At 42.1% G+C, this 22,213-nt stretch overlaps 1 protein-coding gene across 2 annotated transcripts in view; it reads right to left on the reverse strand.

Annotated features, from left to right (window-relative positions):
* The window catches only part of fam172a (family with sequence similarity 172 member A), a 156,549-nt gene that overhangs the window by 66,931 nt on the left and 67,405 nt on the right, over positions 1-22,213 (reverse strand). For both annotated transcript variants that reach the window (XM_018668786.2, XM_051074982.1), the window contains exon 8: positions 21,234-21,353. In XM_018668786.2, the coding sequence (XP_018524302.1) occupies positions 21,234-21,353 (120 nt within the window). The remainder of the gene's footprint in view (positions 1-21,233; positions 21,354-22,213) is intronic.

The following is a 22,213-nucleotide window of genomic DNA, read 5'->3' on the forward strand; positions in this document are numbered from 1 at the left end:
CTTGTATCTTGTACCTGACCTCTCACATGGCCCTCACCAAAGTACAGTGTTTAGCGCTTTAAGCTGCTTCCTGCTACAAAGCCAGCTAATTGCAAGACTTTTTGTTGTGCATAATCTTATTTTCACCACTGACGTAGAATGTGATATGTAATGGGTGTGTGTATATGTAAATGTGGGGTGTGGGTGTGTGCATGAAGGAGGGAAGGGGGGCATATTAATCATGTTTATTTATCTGGACGAGGAGTTGAAATAAGCGTCGAGACATCATTTAACAGCATGCTAAGCTAATCTCTGGTCGAGATAAATACTTCATTTCTCTCCTCTCCCCGTGACGCTCCCTTGCTTGCGACTGCTCCGCTGACGCTACATCTAAACACCGGCAATAATAAAGACAATTATTTAGGCCTTTGATAATTATGTGTCAAAGGCAGCGAAAGCCACTAGATAATTGGGCGAAAACTGAATGGTAATCCACAATGGAGATCCCCGCAGGGAGACAGGCAGACTCATCCCTAGAAAGAATGCAGTGTGAGAGAAAAGAGAGAAAAAGGCAAAGACAGAAAGATGAGAGCTCTTTAAGGGGCCTTGCTCACTGTCAGATAGTCAATGTGAAAAGCCACAATTACACAGAGAGAGAGAGTGCGAATAGAGAGCAACAAACAAGAGAAAGGAAAACAAGGGATAGAGAGAGAATGACAGAAAATGAGTGAGAATGAAAAAGAAGACAAAATGTAGAATGTTAGTGGGAGTGTGCAAAGACTGAGCAGAGGCCAAGGGGAAGGGGAAGGAGGGGAGAGAGGGAGAGAGAGAGAGAGAGAGAGAGAGAGAGAGAGAGAGAGAGAGAGGCGCCCCATGACGATGCCAGTCAGAGACGAGGCTTATAATGTGGCTGCGCCATGCACTGCCAACAGCCACAGATAATCTAGGACTACCCACTGAGCACTGAAGCACTGCTTAAATATTTGATTGATTAACTGTCCTGTTGCTGCCAGAGAGTAAGAGGAGAGCATCAGAGAAGCCAGGGCGAACACTGGAAAAACAAACAAACATGTATGCGGGTGCACACCGGAAGGTTGGAAAACACATGGCGCAGACACACTAACACATACACCCCCATAAATCCCTACACGCCAACATTGGAACAGGAGCACAAACACAAACACATACAGACATGTACACATTGCAAGCATGTGTAGAGTCTGCAAAGACAGTGGCAAGGGCTAGAAAAAACAAACATAAAGGCTAACTGGTGCTCTGGCAGTGATTTTTCTCTATCATAAATCAATAAGTACAATAGACTTATGGATAAACAGTGGTTAAGTTGATGATCCTCAGCTGGATTTGGCTGTTAATGACTGGAGGATTCATCACGGGAATGATGTTTGTGTGCTATCTCTCTTATTCCTATCTGTGTATCTGTGACGGTATGTTGCTAGTAATTGATCTAAGGTCATAGAAGGGCGGATAGGAATGGGAGTGCAGCGTGCTTCACTACTCTCTACCTCGTCTGTGACACACACATACATAAACACACACACAAAACACACTCATCCCTGTTCGTCCCTGACTGTGAAAACACAGGCAGCTGGCCCCCCACGCTCCGACACCCTCCACAGGAAGAGACAACACCAGCGCTTCCTGTGGCTTTGAAGCAGCGGTCCCAGGTCCCCTGTTGGTCCCCAGCTTCCTTTGTCTTAACCGCAGGAAGGAAGCCCTCTCTAGCACGAGGCCACAGGGCCCAAGGGAGCGAGAGGGAGTGTGTTTGTGTGTGTGCATCTTTCAGTGTTGTGGGAGTGTGCAGAGGTTTTGCTCACTGAGGTCACATGCATTTACTCGCAGGGTTTTTTCCCCTCTGACTCTCCAGTGCATGAACTCTGGCTTTGGCGAGGGTGTAGGGAAAGAGAGGGAGGGAGAGAGCAGGAGAAAACTGCAATAACTTCCTGCCGTCTTTCCTCTTTCCTCCCATGGCTGTTCCCCACATGCATGATGGAGGGAAGATGAGGAAGAGAGGGAAAGGGATGATGGTGGGTGGGGAGAAAGAGTGAGATCTCAAAGGGTGAGGAGGGGGCATTCCTGAATTGTGTGAGTGACAGCACCGGACGCAGGGTAGTGGGAAGTGGTGTATGTCTGTGTACGTGTTGGGGAGGATTCTATGTGTGTATAAACATGCAAACCACACAGACACACATATATATATACACATAGACACGCGTGGAGAGATACACACCAACATCAGTGGAGGCGGTGAGGAAAAGGAAGGCCAATAAATATTTACTGACACAGCAGAAGTGGAGAATGGTTGTCCACTGGTGGAAACAAAAGGCAGAGGATGAGGAGCGGTGTGCCAGGAAACCTGCCGGCTGCGGGCGCTGAGCCCCGCTTGTGCCCGCATGGAAAACAAGAGGAAGACGGGAAGGGCGGACGGAGGAGAGGGAGAGGGAGAGGGGGAGAGGGAGAAAGAAAGAGAGAGAGAGAGGGCAGGGAGGATGGGATGGAGGGAGAGAAGAAGGGAGGGACCAACAGAGTTGTGGGTAAGGGAGTGTTCATAAACAACAGCAGCCTGGTGCAAGGCAACTACTGTTCACACAAAATAATGGAATTAGTTGCTTCAAGATGAGACTGAGTGAGAGAGTTTTAATGTGTGAAGGAATTGGTTTGTGCATGCAGGTATGTTCAATCATGCATATATATTAAATCTTTTATCATTTTTCTTCTTGCTTGTGATATGTAATTCCACAAAATAATAACATGTCCCTGAAACTCTTGTATTCCTATTGGTTTTCACTTGGCATTGAATTCAAATCATTCAGACCCAATAAGCCAAGCAGATGCTCAAATGTATAGCAGTATTTCATAGTTGCTACAACACAATTCAGTTAATTTCTAATTAACATCTGCACAGTGGTTAGTGTTAATGATATCAATTCCCAACAGTTTGATCAATTTACATTTCTGTCACAATGAAAAGACTGGTATTCGCTACTCAAATTACTTAAGCTATATCAACAATAGCCCTATAATATTCACATTGAAATGATATTGACACAATTAAGAAAGTGGACAAAGTTTTGTAACATTAGTAGTTAAGGATGTTCGTATATTGTTTAGCGACAGCAATTACAGAAATTCTCCCAATGATAATTTCTAATTAGGCAGCTTTCCTTAACAAAGTGAAATTACGGCATGGCGACTAATTAAAGTCTTGTGTTAATTAGAATACATCTTAGTTAAGAAAACCAGTACAATGTACAGTGGGCAATATCTTCATCATTCCCAAATCAACTGGCCATATTAACAGCTTTGGTCTGCAGAGTGAAACCAAAAAGTTACTTTTGCACATTGGATACAGTCTAGGCCTCATCATCTCCACTCGCCTTTTCTCTCCCTCTCTCTCACTCTGAAAGTGCTTCTTTCTTGTCTTTCTCCCTGTCTCTCAACCCTCCGGCAATGCTGTAAAATAGAAACCTAACCTCAATATTTTCCCTCACGGTGCTGGGACTTGCTGGCCCATTAAATTCCCCTTCCCATGTGTCAGCTTGCACATTTCCACCATGAAATTTTCGTATAATTAAACTTTCTTAATGATTTATAAGCTATAATAATAGCCGTAAGTATTTCAGAGCAGGTTAAAGGGACAGCCTTTAAGTGCACGCCGGGGGATGACCCTGTTTTAACATAGTTTCGGATGGGTGACTCTCGGCTGGAGATGAGGATGGATAGGGTGAGGGAGAATGAGATTGACGGAGGGAGGGAGTGAGCGAGAGGGCCTAACAAGGGTGGGTGGAGGAGGAGGCTGAGACCTTTGTGTCGTAACTCAGGGTGATACTGACATCGAGGAGAACCAAGAGCTCCCTGAACCCTGGCAGGGAGGAGACAGCTTAGCACAGACAGACAGAGACACACACATGCAGAGCAGGCAAACGGAGCGATGGAGGCTGAGAAACTGAAAGAAAGATGGAAACCCTCGGCTGTTAGAGGAAAAGGCTGGATACAGAGAAAAAGACACAGGTAGAAAGAGACAGTAAGAGAGGCTGAACATCTGATAAAACTGTAGATAGATCAAATAAATCATTAAGAAAATGGCAGAAAGAAACACAACACAATAGTATACGGTATGGAAAGCAGATTCTATTAAATAAAAGTGAAATAATATTAAGAGGCACATAATTTTAAAAAAGCTAAATAAACACTTAATGGTGATGAACAAAACACACATTAATAAACAGACAAAGTTTAGTGTACATATCTAAAGTAGTACTGGAGTTGATGTCTAAATGATGTGCATAAACAGTTCACATGCATGTTCTGGGGCACACACACACACACACACACACACACACAGATGTTTGCTCTCTGCTGCCTCTCTGACGGCAAGGCTGATATGATTGCCACTTAGGAAATCAGTGTGTTTTCACACCACTCTCTGCTCTGCCAAAGCTAATGTGTTAAATATCCATCGGGTACTGCTGTCCATTTCTGAGAAAAACACACACACACACACATGCACACACACAGGCTTAGGGTTTGATAAACACTGATTCCTTGTACTAACTGAGCCCAAAGTTGGCATTCAAGCCAACATTTCTAAATTGGGGTGCAATGAGAAAATTTCAAAGAGCTATGATGTGGAATTCTCACTCAGTTCTTCTAAATTTGTTGTGAGAAGGTTGAAGTGGAGCTAAATTTTAACAATTGTGTTACTTTCTTCACTCTTCTTGTTGTTATCAAGAAATACACATTTATTTTTTTTCATACACATACTGTTTGTTTTTTCTACATTCCATACAAATTCCCTTTCATGCTTCACAAATCAACACATGAAGTCCAGCTACTGTATGTGTTTTGAAAAGGTGGAGCCTGCTAATGGCAAAATCTACCAAATATCTCAGTGGACTGTTTTTCACCTTAGCCGTGAATGAGGGAGGAGGAAGAGAAGGAAAATGAAACAAAAACAACAAATCTGGAGGCGCCTGCTGCTCTGCACATTACTGGCAAATCAGGTGTGTGTGAGTGTGTGTGTATGTGTGTCCCTTCAGGGCTGCAGGAGTTGGGATTGTCAGGGGAGGTGTTTTGTATAAACTTCCAGGGCCACTCGACCCATCTCTGAGTGAGAACCCGCTCATGGACAAGCCAAAAAAAAAAAAAAAGTTTGGGGGAAGAGGAAAGGGGAGGAGAGGTAAAAGAACGTGACAAAGAGAGCGTTCTTCCCTTCAGTTATCATCCTCTACTCCTTCATATTTGCTCGTCTCCTGTGCCGTGGGGCAAGAGGGAAAGAGAGAGCCCTCCGAAAAAGAAAAATAAGGAATGAAAAAAGGAAAAACAGGCTCTGTGATCCCCCTGTACTCAAAGGAAGGAGAGAGTGAGGGAGGGAAAGCTACAGAAGGCCAACTAAAATTAATGGAAATATATAACAATCTGAAATTAACTTCTCATTGCCACTAGCCATGATTTAAAACAGCTTTTTAACGAGAGGAAAGATGAGTCAGAAAAGAAAGAGAGAGAGAAGGGGTTGAGGCCATATTACAAATTGGACAGGCTGGGGGAAGCTACAAGTTAATTTGCCCCATCATGTAAAAAACTTTGCCGTTCTCAAGGCGCACTCACTTAAATGATTTTTTTTTTTTTTTTGCCCAAAGTAATCAAGACATAAAAATAAAAGATTAAAAATAATACTAATGTAGGGTATAAGAAAATACAAAGCAATTCAATTAGCCAATTAAACAGCCAGGGTAAAGAAAAGGAAAAAAAAACCAAAACAAACCTGTTCCAAGTACCAGATCTGTATCGTGATGTTCCGTTGGACCAAATTTAATAGCAAGAACATTTTCTCTTCTAGTTTTAATTACAATTAATTTAAATTCCATAGATAGTCCAAAGTTAAAAAATAAAAATCAAAAGCTTCAACTTTGGGTTCTATTACTGCAAAAGAAAAATATAATGCCAAAAAGTGAGTAAATAATATCAAATTTATTGAAATTATAGTGATACTACACACTGATATTAAACAAGATAAAATCAACATTGGTACTTATTATTATTATTATTATTATTATTATTACGTTTAAAGCATACACTGAAACAATATTTTGAATAAAACATAACAACACTTAAAATAATTCACTTTTGCTATTCTTCTTTTGTACTTTCACAACATTTTGTAATGTAGTTTATTAAAATAATGTGCCAAACAAGCACAGCAATATACTCTGGAGTACATAATGAAATCACCACAATGATTCCCTTAATGAATTAAATGTAAAATTTACAAATAGTTGTACACCAGCTGAAGTGCTTTTCAAGTGATATTGTTGATTAAAAACAAAGCCTGAGAGAAGGGAGTGGAGTACATACATACACACACACATACACACACACAAACACACACACACAAAGAGCACACACACACAATACGGTATAAAGTATATTATTAATCTTATAAAAAAAAAAAGCAATTAAATCAAAGTGGTATAGAGCCTGAAGCTATGAGGACTGTCAATTCTGCTGGAAATGCCACAGAAGATTACAGTTGGGTTTGTGGATTCCATGAACCCTTTTTTTTGATTAGGGAGTCAATTATTTCTCATTACTGAAGATGCTATTTCGGAAAAAGACCTTGTCAGTCAATCATGCAAAAAGTCCTCAAAAAGCGTGAATAAACCATTAAAGAGAGAGGCGGATGGGGGGGGGGGGGCACACTGACCCTTTTCCCCACCCAAACTCCTACTTGTAGTCAAATTACCTTTTTAACTATTACACCTCTGTCAGGTCTTTGTCAGCGTATGGTAATTAGGGCCTTCAGTGGAGAACATTTGAAAAGAAAACAGTATATTTATTAGTTTATCTCAGAGAAAGGCATTTACCCAGAGCTGAAGGTAAGTTTGAATGTGGTGATTATCTTGTCATTTTCAGGCTGTTTGTCTAAGAGTGTGCATGTGTGCGTTAGTAGGTGTTTGTGTGTATGAGTGTGTGCATGTCAGTGTGAGTGAATGGTGGTGTATTTGACTCCAGGTAATGTGCTGTTATGTGTGTGTGTGTGTGTGTGTGTGTGTATGTGTGTGGATGGACGTACACATATGCATTCATACATATATAATATATATTTATACATCTGTGTGTGTGTAAGTATGTGTGTGTGTGTGTGTGTGTGCACTTCAGCTGCTTTCAGCACACTGATAGGCGAGCACAGCACATTTCTCCTGTCCTCTTTGTTCTGTGTTGGGTTTGACACCTCTAAACAATAGCAGCGCTTCACTTCGCCCAGCCCCAACCCACCACCAACCACACACTGCATGGACGGGAGCTGCCAATTAGCACTATCAAACACCCCTCATCAGCTGTCTGCTTACCACAAAAAAAAAAAAAAATCCCACAACAAATCAATAATTCTGAGTTTCCTTCAGAAACAATCACATTCATCAGCAGACTTAAGGATATATGAGAGAACTAAGCTTGATCGTTAATTATATAGCATGGACTGTGTGTATATATGCCCAGAAAAAACTGCAGCATAAAGTGGAATGTCACAGAAAAGCTCTCAACCGACAGAGTAGAAACAAAGGTCTGCATCCTCTCTGTCTCCTCTCCAACTCTGGTGTCTAGAGCTGATCATTATTTTGGGGCCGCCTCTTCCTTGACCCGGCCCAAATGCAACCGAGGTCCCTTGTCTAAATCGCAAGCCTTTTGGATAAACAGGGCGGTCATTCACATGCACTCTCTTTTTCCTCGCACACAAAAACTGCCATCTACTCAAAAACGCACCACTCTCTGTTTTAGTTTATCTACCTTTGTGTGAAGCCACGCCGGGTGAGCTGTGTTTTCGGTGGCCACCAGGCAGCCAGACGATGTGGTGTGACCCGGGGGACAGAGGGTGAAACGTGGGGAGAGAGACATGGGGGGTGGGGGGGTGGCTTGCCTGTCATGGAGAGAGAGGGTCTCAGAGGGCCGGAGGTGAGCAGAGGTGTCTGTGAGATGACTGTCGCTCCTCTCGGTGGTCCAAGCCCTTTTCATTAACCGACACCCCTGGGTTCACCAAACAGAAACAGGGGGTGGAAGTGGGGACGGGGGGATGCCGACGGGTGCACAGCACTAGCCTTGGTGACCACCAGAGACCTGCTGCTGCCTGCCTTCCTGTCTGTCTGAATGCAGATCTGTGTCATCCATTACAGGCAGGGGACTGCTTTTTAACAAAATACAAACACAAACAGGAGCACATGCACAGGCACACAGACACAGACCGAGCACACGCATACAAAAATACACACGCATGGAAGACTGTTAAGGGAAGAGAGGGGTAACAAAGGACAGGCAGTGCCCCCTAGTGTTTTCATCAAAGAGAAATCAGACCAAATCAACTAACCATCACCCCAAGCAAAGCCACAAAAACAGATACAGGAGGGGAGCAAGAAAGAATAGAAAGGGGGGGGGGGGGGCAAGAGGTGAAGAGGCTGGATTCATGAGAGGAGTGCCATCACGTGGAAGGCACAAGGGTGGGGGTGGGTGAGTGAGGTGGAGGGGGCAGGACACTGGGGGAAGGAAGGAGAGGGATGGAAGGAGCAAGGGATGAAGAGGGGATGGAAGTTAAAGTGTGAGCATAGGGGATGGGGGTGTATAGTACACGTTAGCTGGTAGGTGGTGGAGGGTGTGGGGGTGGGTTAAAAGATGTCTGACACAACCAAGATGTTTTTAATATTCGAGGCCGAGAGAGCGAAAAAGTGAGAGGGAGAAGGAGAGGGCGAGAGGCAGGCAGGCCATGCATGAAAGCCGATGTCAGAGGAGTCCAGAGGAATCGTCGAGTGTGAAGCCATCTAATAGGAAAGCAGAATATATATGAGACAGGGACACACACACACACACACATGCATGTGCGCACACACACACAAGCTGTGAATTACTAAGCCACCCAATGTGGCCTGGTAACTGATCTGAACATGAACCACAAACTAATGAGTGACATGACGGGGGAGAAACGAAAACGTAGCTTACTGGGACAACAAACGAACCTTCTGGAGCAAAATGCACATTCATGCTTGAAGATAAAAACATTTGTACATGAATATGTTAAAAAAAAAAAAAAAAAAAAACATCTGTGCAAATGTGTGCATTTGTGTTTTACGCTTTACTCGGACAGCACATCCAGCGTCATACTCCCACCATGAAACAAGGCCTACCCTTTAGTGAGTTCCGCATTCAGCTCCAAGCCAGCAAAGACATCAAAGGCTGCACCTCACCAGGAGCCTCTCACTCGCTCTCCTTCTCGTTTCCTCTCTCTACCTTCCTTTTGCTCTTTCATAACCCCCATCGTATTTCACAGCACATAAAGCCTTAAAATGGCACATAAAACAGTTCATCTCTTTTCACTGTCAGCTTTCCAGGCTTAAAAAATTAAATATGTTTTACTGCAGGTACATAACTAAAACACACACCCTGGAAAAAAACTGCCATAAAGGATTCAAACCAGGCTTTCCATAAGTATCAGAGGCTGTAGTGTTGGGAACAGATCAGCTGAATAGTCAGTATGAGGTATTTCAAGCTTTAAGTGAAGAAAATATGAAGTCACAGAAACTGTGCGATTGCCTGTTTTCCCTTTGCCATTAATTTCACCCTTGTATGTTTTCTGTTAAAACACTAAAGATATGTGCAGGAAATAAATCGCACATCCTGCAGGTGATGCACTGATATTGAAAAATTCTTTACAAACACACTAAAAGAATGCTGTGACCCTGGTGTTTGGAGGGTTTGGAGTAGGCACAGCAAAAACACCACAGAATACCAACACCCCATTCAATGAACTTTAAAAGCAGTGAAAGACAGAGAGCAGAGAGTGAAGGAGGCGGGTGTGGATGGAGATGCAGACTTTGAAGGAAAAAACGCAAAAAGGAGAGAGAAGAGAAAACAGAAGCCAAGGAGGGAGAGAAGGTTTAAACTTCAACCCTGGAGTCAGTGAGTTCACTGACATTTGCACCAGGATCCGCCTAGCTGCTCCTCACAGCTTTTCAGAAACAACACTTTCTCTCCTTTCAATTCCTAAGACTTATTCTTCCTCCTACATTCGCTGCAGAATGAGACCATTCACAGTCTTGAGGGCAGAAAGAGGGGAAAAAAAAGACAGAAAAGCGAACTGGATAGAATGTGTTGAATTCGAGTGATGCCTGCGTGACAATTTGCAACCCCGTATGTCCTCAAGATTCCTCTCGTATATTGTATGCATTCTTATGGCAGAATTAACAAGGGGGGTGGGGAAAAAAATGACATGTGACAAGCGATTCATTTGAGCTGTCAACATGTCATCTTCGCCACATTCAAACCTCACGTCAACCGCTCCTATTCTGTCTCTGGTGAAGGTGACCTAGGTCGTAACCAGCTGACACACCCAGACACAGCAGGTGAATGCATGGAAATACCACAGTGGGAACAGGGAATATGAAAGAATGGCAAGAATGAAAGGCAAGTTAGAGCCAAAGGATAAAAAGGAAAAAGAAAAAATTTGGAAAGAGGAAACAAATGAGGATACTTTTTAAAAGATTTTCATTTTCAGATAAGAATAAGTATTTTATAGATAATTCATTTCACATTTTAGTTGATATTGAATGATAAAGTTCAGATTACCATTTTAACCATTTAGCGGTTTTACATAGAATATATATAAACAGCACCCAAGAGACTAATTTTAAATACATACAGTAGGTAGGGACTGTGAGAAGGAGGCAGCAATGAGAAAAACTGGTCTTCTTAGACAGATGTTTGCTGAAAAAGACAAAATCTAAAAAAAACTAGATAAAGGAGACAGAAAAAAGTGAGGTCAGTCTCGAGTGAGATGGAAAAGAATGAAGTACCGAGGCCGATGTGAAGTTGAGGTTAAGAGAGGAAGAGAAAAATAAAGTCTGAATCGGAAGCAAAGGGGAGGAGAAGAGAACAGGCAAAAGACCATATATGTGGGGCACAAGGTAAAAGGAAGAAAATAAGAGGAGGTAAGTTTACTGATAAGCGTTAAGAGAGAGGAGACAGTAGTGTGACCAAAAAAGGAGCATGAGAGTCACAGAAAAAGGACAGTAATGTGGAGTGGTTTGATAATGGGGGCAAAGGGCAAAGAAGGAAACAAATGAGTGAAGGAGAGTTTCATTGCGAATTAAGAGGAAGGTAAAAACACAACACGACACCAGGGAGGGGAGCGAAAGAAATGGACAGCAGGGCCCAATGGGTATTAAAGAGTGAATGAAAGAGTGAGAGAGCTCTGTAGAAGAGAGGAGGGAAAAGAGCGAGACCTTGCCTCTGAGGCAACGAGCCGAGAGGAACGAGAGAGGCAAACAAAGCTGCACGCTGCTCTCACACGGCAGAACAAAGAGAAGAGGTGCATCATGGGAGTCTGAGCCTTGCGCCACCGCTGACGCCATGTTGGATGAAAAAAAATAATAGAACATTATGCACAAATCAAAACAGAAACACATAACCCTTCATGTAATAATCAAGGACATGACTAGTATATAGACCTCTGTTTTGAGTTAGTTGGAAAAGAAGGCTAATTACTTTAAAAACTTATAGAACAGCAAGGTCAGTTTTCCTGCTTTCAGTGCTTTACCTCCTCAAATCACATAAAACTATACAAATGCAAAAATATACAAAAATCTGTACAATCACATCAACTATTGTGCACATAATTTAAAAGCATACCATACCAGATATATTACATGATTAGGATCTGTCTGTCATAACCTTGACTCAAGACAAAACGCAAAGCTTTGATTAATATTGAATTTAGAACAGCATGAAATATGCAGCTAAATTACAGAGAGCAGGGAATCAGCATCCTCACTGACCAAGTGTATAAGTGGAAAGATGGTAGACTGTCCAAGCAGGTACAAGGCAAACTGTGCTGGTAAAAGAGTGGAAACAGGCAAGAGGAGGAAAAAACAACTAGTGAAAGAGCACAGGGAGAGGAGAGCTTCCTCTGTAGCACATTGATACAAACAGACCAGGGTTGAAGCAGAGGCTGAGGATAAACACTAGGGGAGGAGGGCTGTTCAATTTTAGCAGCAATTTAGGTATGAGTGGAAATATGCATATATGCATGTGTTTACTCCTGTAAGAGCAGTGTATATCATTGTATTGTGTTTACCGACACAGGCAGAAAGCTCATGGAAACACAGGAAGAAGACACAGGGGTGGCAGGGTGAAACTGGATTTTATTTTCTCACCTTAAGTGTCAAAATTCAAAGAAAAAGTATGCAGAATTATCAAGATATTGGCCCTAAAGTTTTCCATCTACCCCATCTGACTCCTGCTTGCCCCTCTCTTGTGCTCCCTCTTTCTTTTCGTCTCCTTCTCTCTCTTCCTCCGGCAGGTCTGATACACCGGAGCTGCAGCTGAACTCTGAGTAGCACTGTCTCCGGGAAAAAACAAAGTGATCAATGTGAGAAGGCACGGGGAGCTCATGGACAGGCCAATCAATGGTGGAAAGAACCTTGCCCAGGGCCTTATGCAAATGGAAGCACGTCCCGTAACCTCGGGAGTGAACATGCGCACTAGATCAATGGGACGAGGGTAGAACCTTACAGCAAGATCAGCCTCAGCCAGTAAATATGTAATGATGAATCCCTCAAGATTTAACTGAACTCAAATGAACTTCAACTAGCTCAGCTTCTTATATCACAAAGTGGCAAGAAAGGCCCTGTGCTGAAGAGGTGGGGTATGGGGTGGGTGGAGCAGGACAAGAGAGATTAAAAAGAGCCTTTGCACAATGATGCAGTGAGGACAGATGGATTTTTTTTACTTCCTTTTCACTGGGGAGGAAAAAAAACAGGAAGACAAAAAGGTGAGAGGATACTTATGAATAGTCACCTCAACAATACTTGTTTGAGATGTAATGATTTTCAATTACGTCACCATGGCAACATCTGTGTGTTTTGAGGAACGAAGGAGAGGAGTGGGTAACCGTGACGACCTGGTGAAAGCACGTTCGGTCATTTAAAACTGTGGATGGTCAGACCGAGGACTGGATAAGAAAAACTATTCAAAACAAACAGCTGACACTCACAAACGTCCTTATACTGAAGTCTGAAAGTGGCATCAATCAAAACCTTTCAAAGACCAATTAGAGGTAGTGCATGACTTAATTGTCCACAAGGTAACAGTGCAGATGGGAATATTGATAACTTTTATCTCTGTAAGCAGAAAAATGAGAGACAGCAACTTACTGGACTGGTCATGAAAAAAATTGTTGTGTACTCAAACTATTGAAAACCACTGATAGAGGAGAAAAATATAGAATTACTGTAAAAGCAGTAAAAGACACATACAGAGAGACAGATCAGTTCATTCTCTGACAATAGAAACCACAATGTATAGAAGCAATCCTAAAGACTATTGACTGCTCCAGCAGCAGAGCTTGAGGTGAGAGCAATAGCTCCATGTCTGCCTATGGGCTGTTGAGTATATTCTAGGAGAGTTTGATCAAAACAAGACACATATATCCACACATATATTTTAAATAGCGTGGAAATGAAAGTGATGCCTTGGATTGCCCTTGGTTGTGGGCTGTCTCAGATGACCTTTTTAACCCTGGGCCGTTCAAAAGAAGAACAAAAGTTTGGGAAACAAGAAAAGGTGTACTAAAACATCGATGCTTTATCTAGTTATACCCGGAGTACTCCTGAAACAAAGTTCAGGGAAACAGCTGTTAAAACACTGAACACAAGGTGAATCACTTCCCTGAGAGCTCCTCTTGACAGTCTACCTTTTCTGAGTTGTAACAACCCTCCAGGAGCGTCTATCTTACTCCACTGACTGAATATACTTATTCACTAAAAAGAAGAAAAAGTCAACTGATCAAAAATAATGTCATGGCATTGCTAGTTATCTGGTTGTGATGGATGTATGCTAACAAAATGGTGAGAAAATATAGAGACCTACACATATTTTTAAATAAAAAGAGACTGAATCTTTTATGAATACCTGATATACGATATACGTCTTTGAAATAAATTTTGCTCATTAACAAGATAACAAGTCCCGGCTAATAGAGTTCAGGGTTGTTGGTTAGTGATGCATGAGAAAATCAGAGGATAAGAAGATGCTAGCAGCAAATAGGACACATGGCAAAGGAGGACAGTTCCATGAACAGATGTGATCCACTCTGTATTCTGGCCAACCATAGCAATTTTGTAATGCCTTTTGCTCAGGCTGCTTCCTTTCAGAGATATTGTGAAACAACCTGACTAAAAAGAGAGGTGTACGATATGTACAAGGAAAAGAAGCAGATGTAAAAAAGACTAATAAAGGGGACCGACAGTGTTTATGTTCTGAGAACCTGATTGTCTTGCAACTGTACAACAATAAAACAAGACAGAATTAAAAATGAAAGCAATCAAAAAATGCAGTAAACAACAAAAAATCTGAATCTCTCCCTCAAAATCAATTTCCTTAGATAATGAAGGAATAGCACAAGAGACACAAGAGGTGAGTAAAGTATTTTCAACCCCCAACGCCTCTCCAACACCACAAATGTAATCTAGAAACCAAAGATGCTCCTGAAACATAGAGAGAAACACCAACAAAGGTGAGAATAATGGCGACGTATTGAAGGGAATACTTCACAAAGCCTATTGTGTGAGTATCCTTTTCAGGCAGCAAACCCGCTGTAATTTGGTCTGCGTCATCTGCCTCTAGTCACAATGCAGCACTACAGCTTTGAAATGGATGGCAAATGAAGGCCATTTGTACATAATCACAGCAGATAGAAGAATTCAGAAGCCCTACAATGTGTTGTTGAGGTGAAAAGAAAGACCTTGGTCTATCTGTGGCAGCCAGCGCAGCTAAGGTTTGGCAAGGGAGGTCTTTTTTCCAGAAACAAGCAAATCAATTCAAATCAAATCAGCTTGCTAGCCGTGACATTTAAACAGTTCAATTTACATCCTTATGTTAAGAGGAGAGCCGCTCTCAAAGATGCCTATTCATTCACAAAGAAATTAGACGTCTATATTTCAGCTGCTTAATAGAGCAAATATGCTGTAGCTGTACTGAGGAACAAGCCATGTCTTTTCATGGTGTACAAAGGGCTAGGCATTGTCTGTCATTACGAGCGGAGCACAAAAACAGAGAGAGGGATAATATACACAATATAGACAGGACTAGAAAACACGACCATGCATGATATGCATGCATTACCACATACACGCACACGCGAGTGTGTACAAACACGTGCAAAGGCACATACACATACACCATGAGTGGTGATGGTGTATGTCCTAAGGGCTGCTGTCCTGCTGTGCAGGCTGGCAGGCACTTTTGTCATGGTGGTCCTTTTGTTTCACATCAAACAAAACGCCACAGCTTTGCATACGGCTCCACTAATTTCTGCTAGTGTGCCCCAGCCATTTATCATCGCCTCTCACCCTCTCCTCTTCTCCTCCCCTAACGTGGCTCTGATAGCTGCTCTCTACCAAGCTGTTCTGCTCAGGACGATACAGGCTTCTCCAGGCTAGGGCTGACACACACAGGCATGCACATATGCATACGTGCACGCACACATACACCCAGGCAAGCATAGACCCATACAATATGTGCGCACCCATTTGCAGACGCAGACATACACAAACATGCACATTCGCACACGGAGACAGACATACACACAGGAAACTGCACTACTCCTGCACCGCTTGCAAGCCCGCCAGCTATGGAGAACCTTGAGATAAAAACAAACCTTCTCTTCATCCCCTCCAGAAGCAATAGACAGGCCAGCAGTCAGAGCTTCGAAGGCGGCCGAGACGTGCATACAACATTAGATGAGGGGATTTTCGGAGCTTGTGTATGGACCTTTTCACAGCTGCGATGATTTTGTCAACAAATTAAAGTGATTTTTGCTTGTGTGGTAATGAATTCAGGTGAAGGATACACTGGTCCTTGAAGAGCATTTCAGACAGATATGAATGTGGAACTTAGTTTGACACAGTTTAAAGGGATACGCCAACATTTTAGGGAAATAAACTTGTTTGCTGTCTGACTGGGATTAAGACACTGTGAGAAGATCAATATAAATTTTACGTTGGTGCATTCAGCAGAGAGATTGGGATGTATTTAGTCTAGGAAAGCACAAACACTTGAAGCAGGGTGGAAACTGCTAACTTCCAACTAAAGAGAAAACTTTCAACAAAACTTTCTTTAAATTTGTCTTATTTACATTTTGTGTTTGCTGGCAGGCTAGTCACCAATCCATCCATGATCCAAGAATCAGTTGGGCTTTTTTTAAGGCTTAGGAAAGTGTGGAAACAACTTTACCATGAAGACAGGATTGCTAGGACACTGCTTGCGGTCACTTCGCCCAGTAAGTTTCAACAACAATGTTGAATTTCATATTTCTACACATGCTAAATACATAAGAAGAAAAATGACAGTGAGAAAGCAAATAAGTATATTTCCCTAAAAATCTAGGTAGTCCTTTAAAATCACAGAGGTTGACACTAAACTGAAGATCAGGTACAATAACAACTAAACACTAAAGTGTATTCTAATATTTACGTATATGTAAATTTTAGTAATTTTCCAGAGGCATGCTGTAAAATAGAAAAGGAATGAAAAACACAAGTGTTTGCACAGTGCCATGTGTTTAGTGGGCTGTTACCATGCCAGTCATGGAGCTGTACAGACTACTGCCAGACCCAGAGTCCTGCACAGAGGGCATAGTTGGCACCACCGCTGCCCTGAGGGTCACCACGTCTGAGAGAGGGGGAATTAGGAGGATGAAGGAAATGGGGACACAAAACAGGACATAAAGCAGAGTGGATTTTGGGATGGTGAATTTTGTGGTGGAAGGGTTGAGTGAGAAACCAAAGACTGACAAGGCAAAAAAAAAAAAAAAAACGTTTTTTAAACATTTGCATTGCCCAGAGAAATGGCAATGAGCTTTGGAAAAGTATCTGTGGTTAATGAATAGGAAATCTTAAAGAGACACAGAAAATATATGCACAACTACTTTTACTTACTTGTATTTCAACTTGTGAATCTGATTAGGCACAAACAATGCACAGTGTAACAGAAATAAACGTATTGTTCTTCTTACATCTTCCCATACCATACAACATAAAAACCTCTAATTTAGTATAAAGATGCTGTATCACAGCAGTGAAATTCAATCATTTTCTAAACTCTCAGCGATGTAAAACAAACTTCTCCGACTCAGACTGATTCACCCAGCAGTGTTTCATCTTTCTCATCCTCCACACCGGTATAGCGATGAAGTCCACAAGGAGTGAAAAAATCCTCCATATCTATCTGTCTCACCTCAAGCATCTCTTCCCACATCTGACACCTAGCCACAACACACACATACACTTACACACACATGAAACCAAGGACAAACAGAGAGAAAACTATCTATATTCATTATAGATTGAAACAGATGGCACTATCCAGAAAGTGTACAGACAGATACTTTGCAAGCATGCACTGTATGTATGTGGTGTGTTCACAGAGGACTCTCAAAATCTGTAATCATGTTTTTGAAGGGCTGTTGTGGCGGCTGGCTGGTTGTCTGGTTGGCACCCACACATTTGTGTACTGGGAGACAGATGCATTCTTACATAAGACCTTATATAATGCTGCCCTGTCCTATCCAATAAGTGTGCTCCTTTTTCACTCTGTGAGCGGGAAGGTTAGTACGGGTTAGACAACCCTTCCTCAACACAACCACCACCACCACCACTTACACGTTCAGTCCCCCCTGCCCCCCTCACTCCTGGCATCGAAGAAAGATGAAAAGACAGGCTGAGCAGAGGGAGAGATGGAGGCAGGGCCCTAATTCTGTATGGCTCTATCCCCTCAGTCCCTTCCTCTCTCTCCCTGGTTCGTTCTCGGGTGAGATTTTGTCCTCAGGTGAAGAAAGGATAATGTGAACCTGGAACCTAAATGAGCATGGCTAGTTTATGTGTGTGTGTACTGTGTGTATGAGACAATGAGAGAAAGACGGTCCATAGGCTAAAACCCTTTAGACTTTGAAAGGAATATAGGACTACTGGGTTCAAAACAAGGTAGCATGACTGAGGGAACATGACCTATCTTCCTTTAAAACTATACAGCTGAGAGAGACAGAGGAGGAGGAGCAGGGAGGAACAGGCTGGCCGAGCATGAAAACAGTTGTCAGAGGAGACCAGAGACTCTGAATAAGAGATAGAAAAAAGGACAGAACTGCAAAACAGTGAACTTAGTTGGATGGATGGATTCTGCGATAGCTATAGAATGGTAGACAGGGGAAAAGGGCGAAAAAGGTGGGGGCGAAGCAAAGAAAGAGCAAGCAGCCTTCCCCCTGCAGCGCAAGCCTCTCTTTCTCTCTCGCATTCAAAGGCAGTTAGCTACTCTTTGATGTATCTATAATTAGTCAGTACACTCTGTGAAGTGTTTTAAAAGAAATCAAATTGCAATGAAACACTTGAGCACTCCAAACAGGGGCTAACATGCTCCGGAGCAATGGGAGCGAGCAGGAGAAATTAATGGCGGGCCTTTTTGATGTGCTTGATCAGAAATGTATTTATTAACTGCAAAGGGGAGTAGTAATTAACCCACAGACAGCTTGTTTTCTTTGGGTCTTCTCATGTGTCAAATGGTTCATCCCGCAAGGCTCCACTCTCCACTCGCCTGCTCATGCGCACACACCTCCCGTCCTGTCCCGCTGGACCACTTTCTCCTCAATTAAGTAGACGGCGTGCATGTGTATGTTTGTGCGTATGTGTGTGCTTGTATGTGCACGAGTATGTGTGCGCTTATGTGTGAGGGAGTACAAAAATACAGCAATAACAAGTAAGAAATGTATAGTGGCTGCTTTAAATCCCATGTGGATATTTATGTGGTACTCCTGTAAAGTGCATGTCTGTGAGTGGGGAGAAGTTTGAGTGCATTTGGATAAAAAGCAAAACAGCCTAGAGTAGAGACTAGTAGAATAGTTTAAATGAACAATGCTCCTAAACAAAATATAAAGTGCATAGGAAAAAAAACTTAATATTTCAAAAATTGGCACTATTGACTTGGACACGTCTACAGACTTCTCTCTTTAAACAAAGTCGTTGATAGGTAAAGACAGGCAATTGAGGGTAGCTAATAAAAACTATGAATGCATGCATATATGTGTTTGTGTTGGTGTCAGGATGGAAGAGGTGAAGGAGTTTCGACACTGACAGACAACAGAAGCTGGGATGGCCTCGAGGGAAACCTGACAATGCCATATTCGAACACCCTGTCACTTAGAGTGAACACAAAGATCTTTCAAGTCTCTGTTTTGATGTTATCTGATGTTATCTTCACCATACTGAATCTACTATATATGCATATACTGTATGGGAGTGTTTTAAGAGGGTTTTCACATGACAAGGACATCACATAAAAGAAAGCAGTTAGAATCTTGTTGAGGCCTTTACACACACATGCACGCACACACACAGAGAGTCTGACTGAAGGAAACACAGAGAGACAGAAAGATACAAATAGAGAGAATAGCTAGTCTTCGTCACACTGTGAGAAAGCCCAGGAGATTGTGAGGCTGTCACGGACAAAACACTGCATGAATATTTAGCAGCCAAATTAAAATTACAAAATACTAAACAAAAAAAGAGTAGGTGAAAGAAAAAGAAAGAAAATAAAATATTCCTGAAAACACCAGTGGGACAAGTGCCCACCTTTAATCCCCCACTAGTCGTATCCTCATTGTGCCGCCTTCCTCCTCCTCCCCTTCCCAAGAAAAGAGGAGAGATATGTCCTAAATAATATGAGATGTGGTGGATCTCGCAGTAAATCCTTCAGATCAAGAAACCAGCAGACTGGCAATGTAACCCAGCTCTCAGATCATAGAGAGGCTTGCAAACACAACTAGCACAGTGTGTTAGCTAGCAGAGCTTAATACAGTGTAGTCCTTTGCGGTAACTTGCTAGCACAGCATGTTATAAGCTTGGCACTGAGCCAGACTATAGCTACATACAAGTGATTGTTGGGATTTCAGAACCTAATACACATAAAACATGACTTCCATTTGTTTACTATTATACTATCTTTAAATACTTTACACACTAAACATCAAATCCAGGTACCCTGAAACTTTGCAATTTGTAAGCTATTTATGTGTGCTCAAACTACATTTTCTGTATCATGATTTTTGGATTAGGATTAATCTGAATGGTACAAAAAGAGCTCTAAGACAGAGTGAAATTGTATCCCTTTTGAAGCACATAAACTACACAACACATGGTATATATTATATTTTATATTATTAGACTGGATGATAAATCAAGCAGCAGGTAGCAAGATAGACGGGTACAAATATAAACTTCCCACCATCAAACATGGCTCTTGAATGCTACACCAACCCAGTAAGGAGGATAACTCACCATGATGGTATTGGCTATCTGCACACTGAAGCTTTATTATTGGGTAACTCTAGTCATTAAAACACTAAGAGAAGAGAAAGTGATGATCAATATGTGATGTAGGGTCCCAGTAGGACATCATAGTATACTAGAAAATAAAGCATTAACCTCAGAAGCTTTCATATAACCCGCAAAAGACACACTGTAGGCCTATTTAGCTAAAGGGTGCGGTTATAAAGCCAAGAGGCTGGCCAAACTTTTATTTTCAGCCTCCCCTGTGCACCATTAATTCCATCAAATCCACTTCCCTCCCACCATCTTTCAACCTATCCTCTGTCTCTCTTAAGGCTGGGAGATCTGCATGCTCTGCAGCAGATCTGGTTTAACAGTACCACTGTTGTTGTATTGCCATCCCTAGATTTAGCTATCCAGCCCTCTCCTCTCCCCTCTTTCCTTGTGTTCTTGATGTGTAGAGGAGGTGGATAGTGCCCAAGGACAAGGATGAACCAGATTGTTTACAGAAGGAGTACTTTTCAAAGAAACTAAATGCTATTTATTTTTAATTGTTCCACCATGTTTCACACACAGTCGCTCTGCTGCCTGTCTCCCTGAGGTAACTGGTGCTAGTACTGCCCTGCACGTTTGTATTTATGTGTGTGTAAGTTTGAGAATATTTTTTTGTTTTTTTGAATACTAATGGGTGTTAGTACTGTATGTACTGAAGCGTTGCAAACTTCAATTTTAGTCTGTATTCTTCCAAGAGTTAGAATATGCAGATTTTCCAACATGAACATGTGTGAGAGGGATTGTGCTGACAGGAGTGTATTGTGTGTCTCACTGTGTCTTTATGTCAGTGGGAGGTAGGAAGGATAAGTGGAAAACTAAAACACTCACCAGCTCAACGAAAGACAGCCCTCCATAGCTGTGGGCCATGATGAAGACATTCTTGGCTGCGGCTTTGGACACAAAGTGGTCCCACACGTATAGCACGTGTTCCTCGGAGGAACCATTTTCCTGCAACACAAAAAAGCCACTCCAATGTTAGATCCATAACCAAATAGACGGAGGGAAACCTTATGAGCTTGAACTCTGTCAACGAACTCTGACAACCACAGCTGTGCAATTAAGAAACATTTAAGGTGTCCAGCCAATGAGACTGAAACATCAATAGAGTTGTCAGACTCTTAGAAATTTAATGCTACAGCATTGAAACCAGCACCCTTGGGCCAGCCAAAAAGAGAGAGGTATAAAAGAGAAACAAAAAAGTGTTGGTGGCCTGAGGTGATTTCTATAAAGAGCCACACTTCAGCAGATCAATAAGTCTTGCATATTGCAAATGCCCTAAATGTAAAACTCAATAGCCTGGGTGACGTAACGTTTAAATCTTAATTTGTACCCTGTTGCTGAATCGATGGCCCATCTATACACCAGTGGACGCATAGTGGGAAGGTCAAAGAAAAAAACAACAGAGAGGAGATTTGCAAATGCATATAAAAAACCACACACACATAATGTTGCACCAATGCACAACAGTCACAAATAAATACATCTAAATATGTTCTCATTCCCATGCACAGTCATACACACACGTGCAGGACAAACACAGAATGGTAGAAGACATGTTTAATTAACCAGAGATGTAAGTGCTTATGCAGGGCCTGCAAGAACAATAGTAAAAGTACAGGCGAGAAAAGGGCATCCGTTAATGAACTTGTGACATTGATTTTAGACTTTGATTTCCTATCAAACTGTCTGGTTCACAATAGAAATCAACAATACATTCCCACAAGAAGCTACACTATGCATGGAGCTTTGTCGTCTAGAAACACCTGTATCTTTAGATCAGCAATGTCACACTGTATTTAAGATAGCAC

This window comes from Lates calcarifer, linkage group LG13 (assembly GCF_001640805.2).
Source record: "Lates calcarifer isolate ASB-BC8 linkage group LG13, TLL_Latcal_v3, whole genome shotgun sequence".
Classification (NCBI taxonomy): domain Eukaryota; kingdom Metazoa; phylum Chordata; class Actinopteri; family Centropomidae; genus Lates; species Lates calcarifer.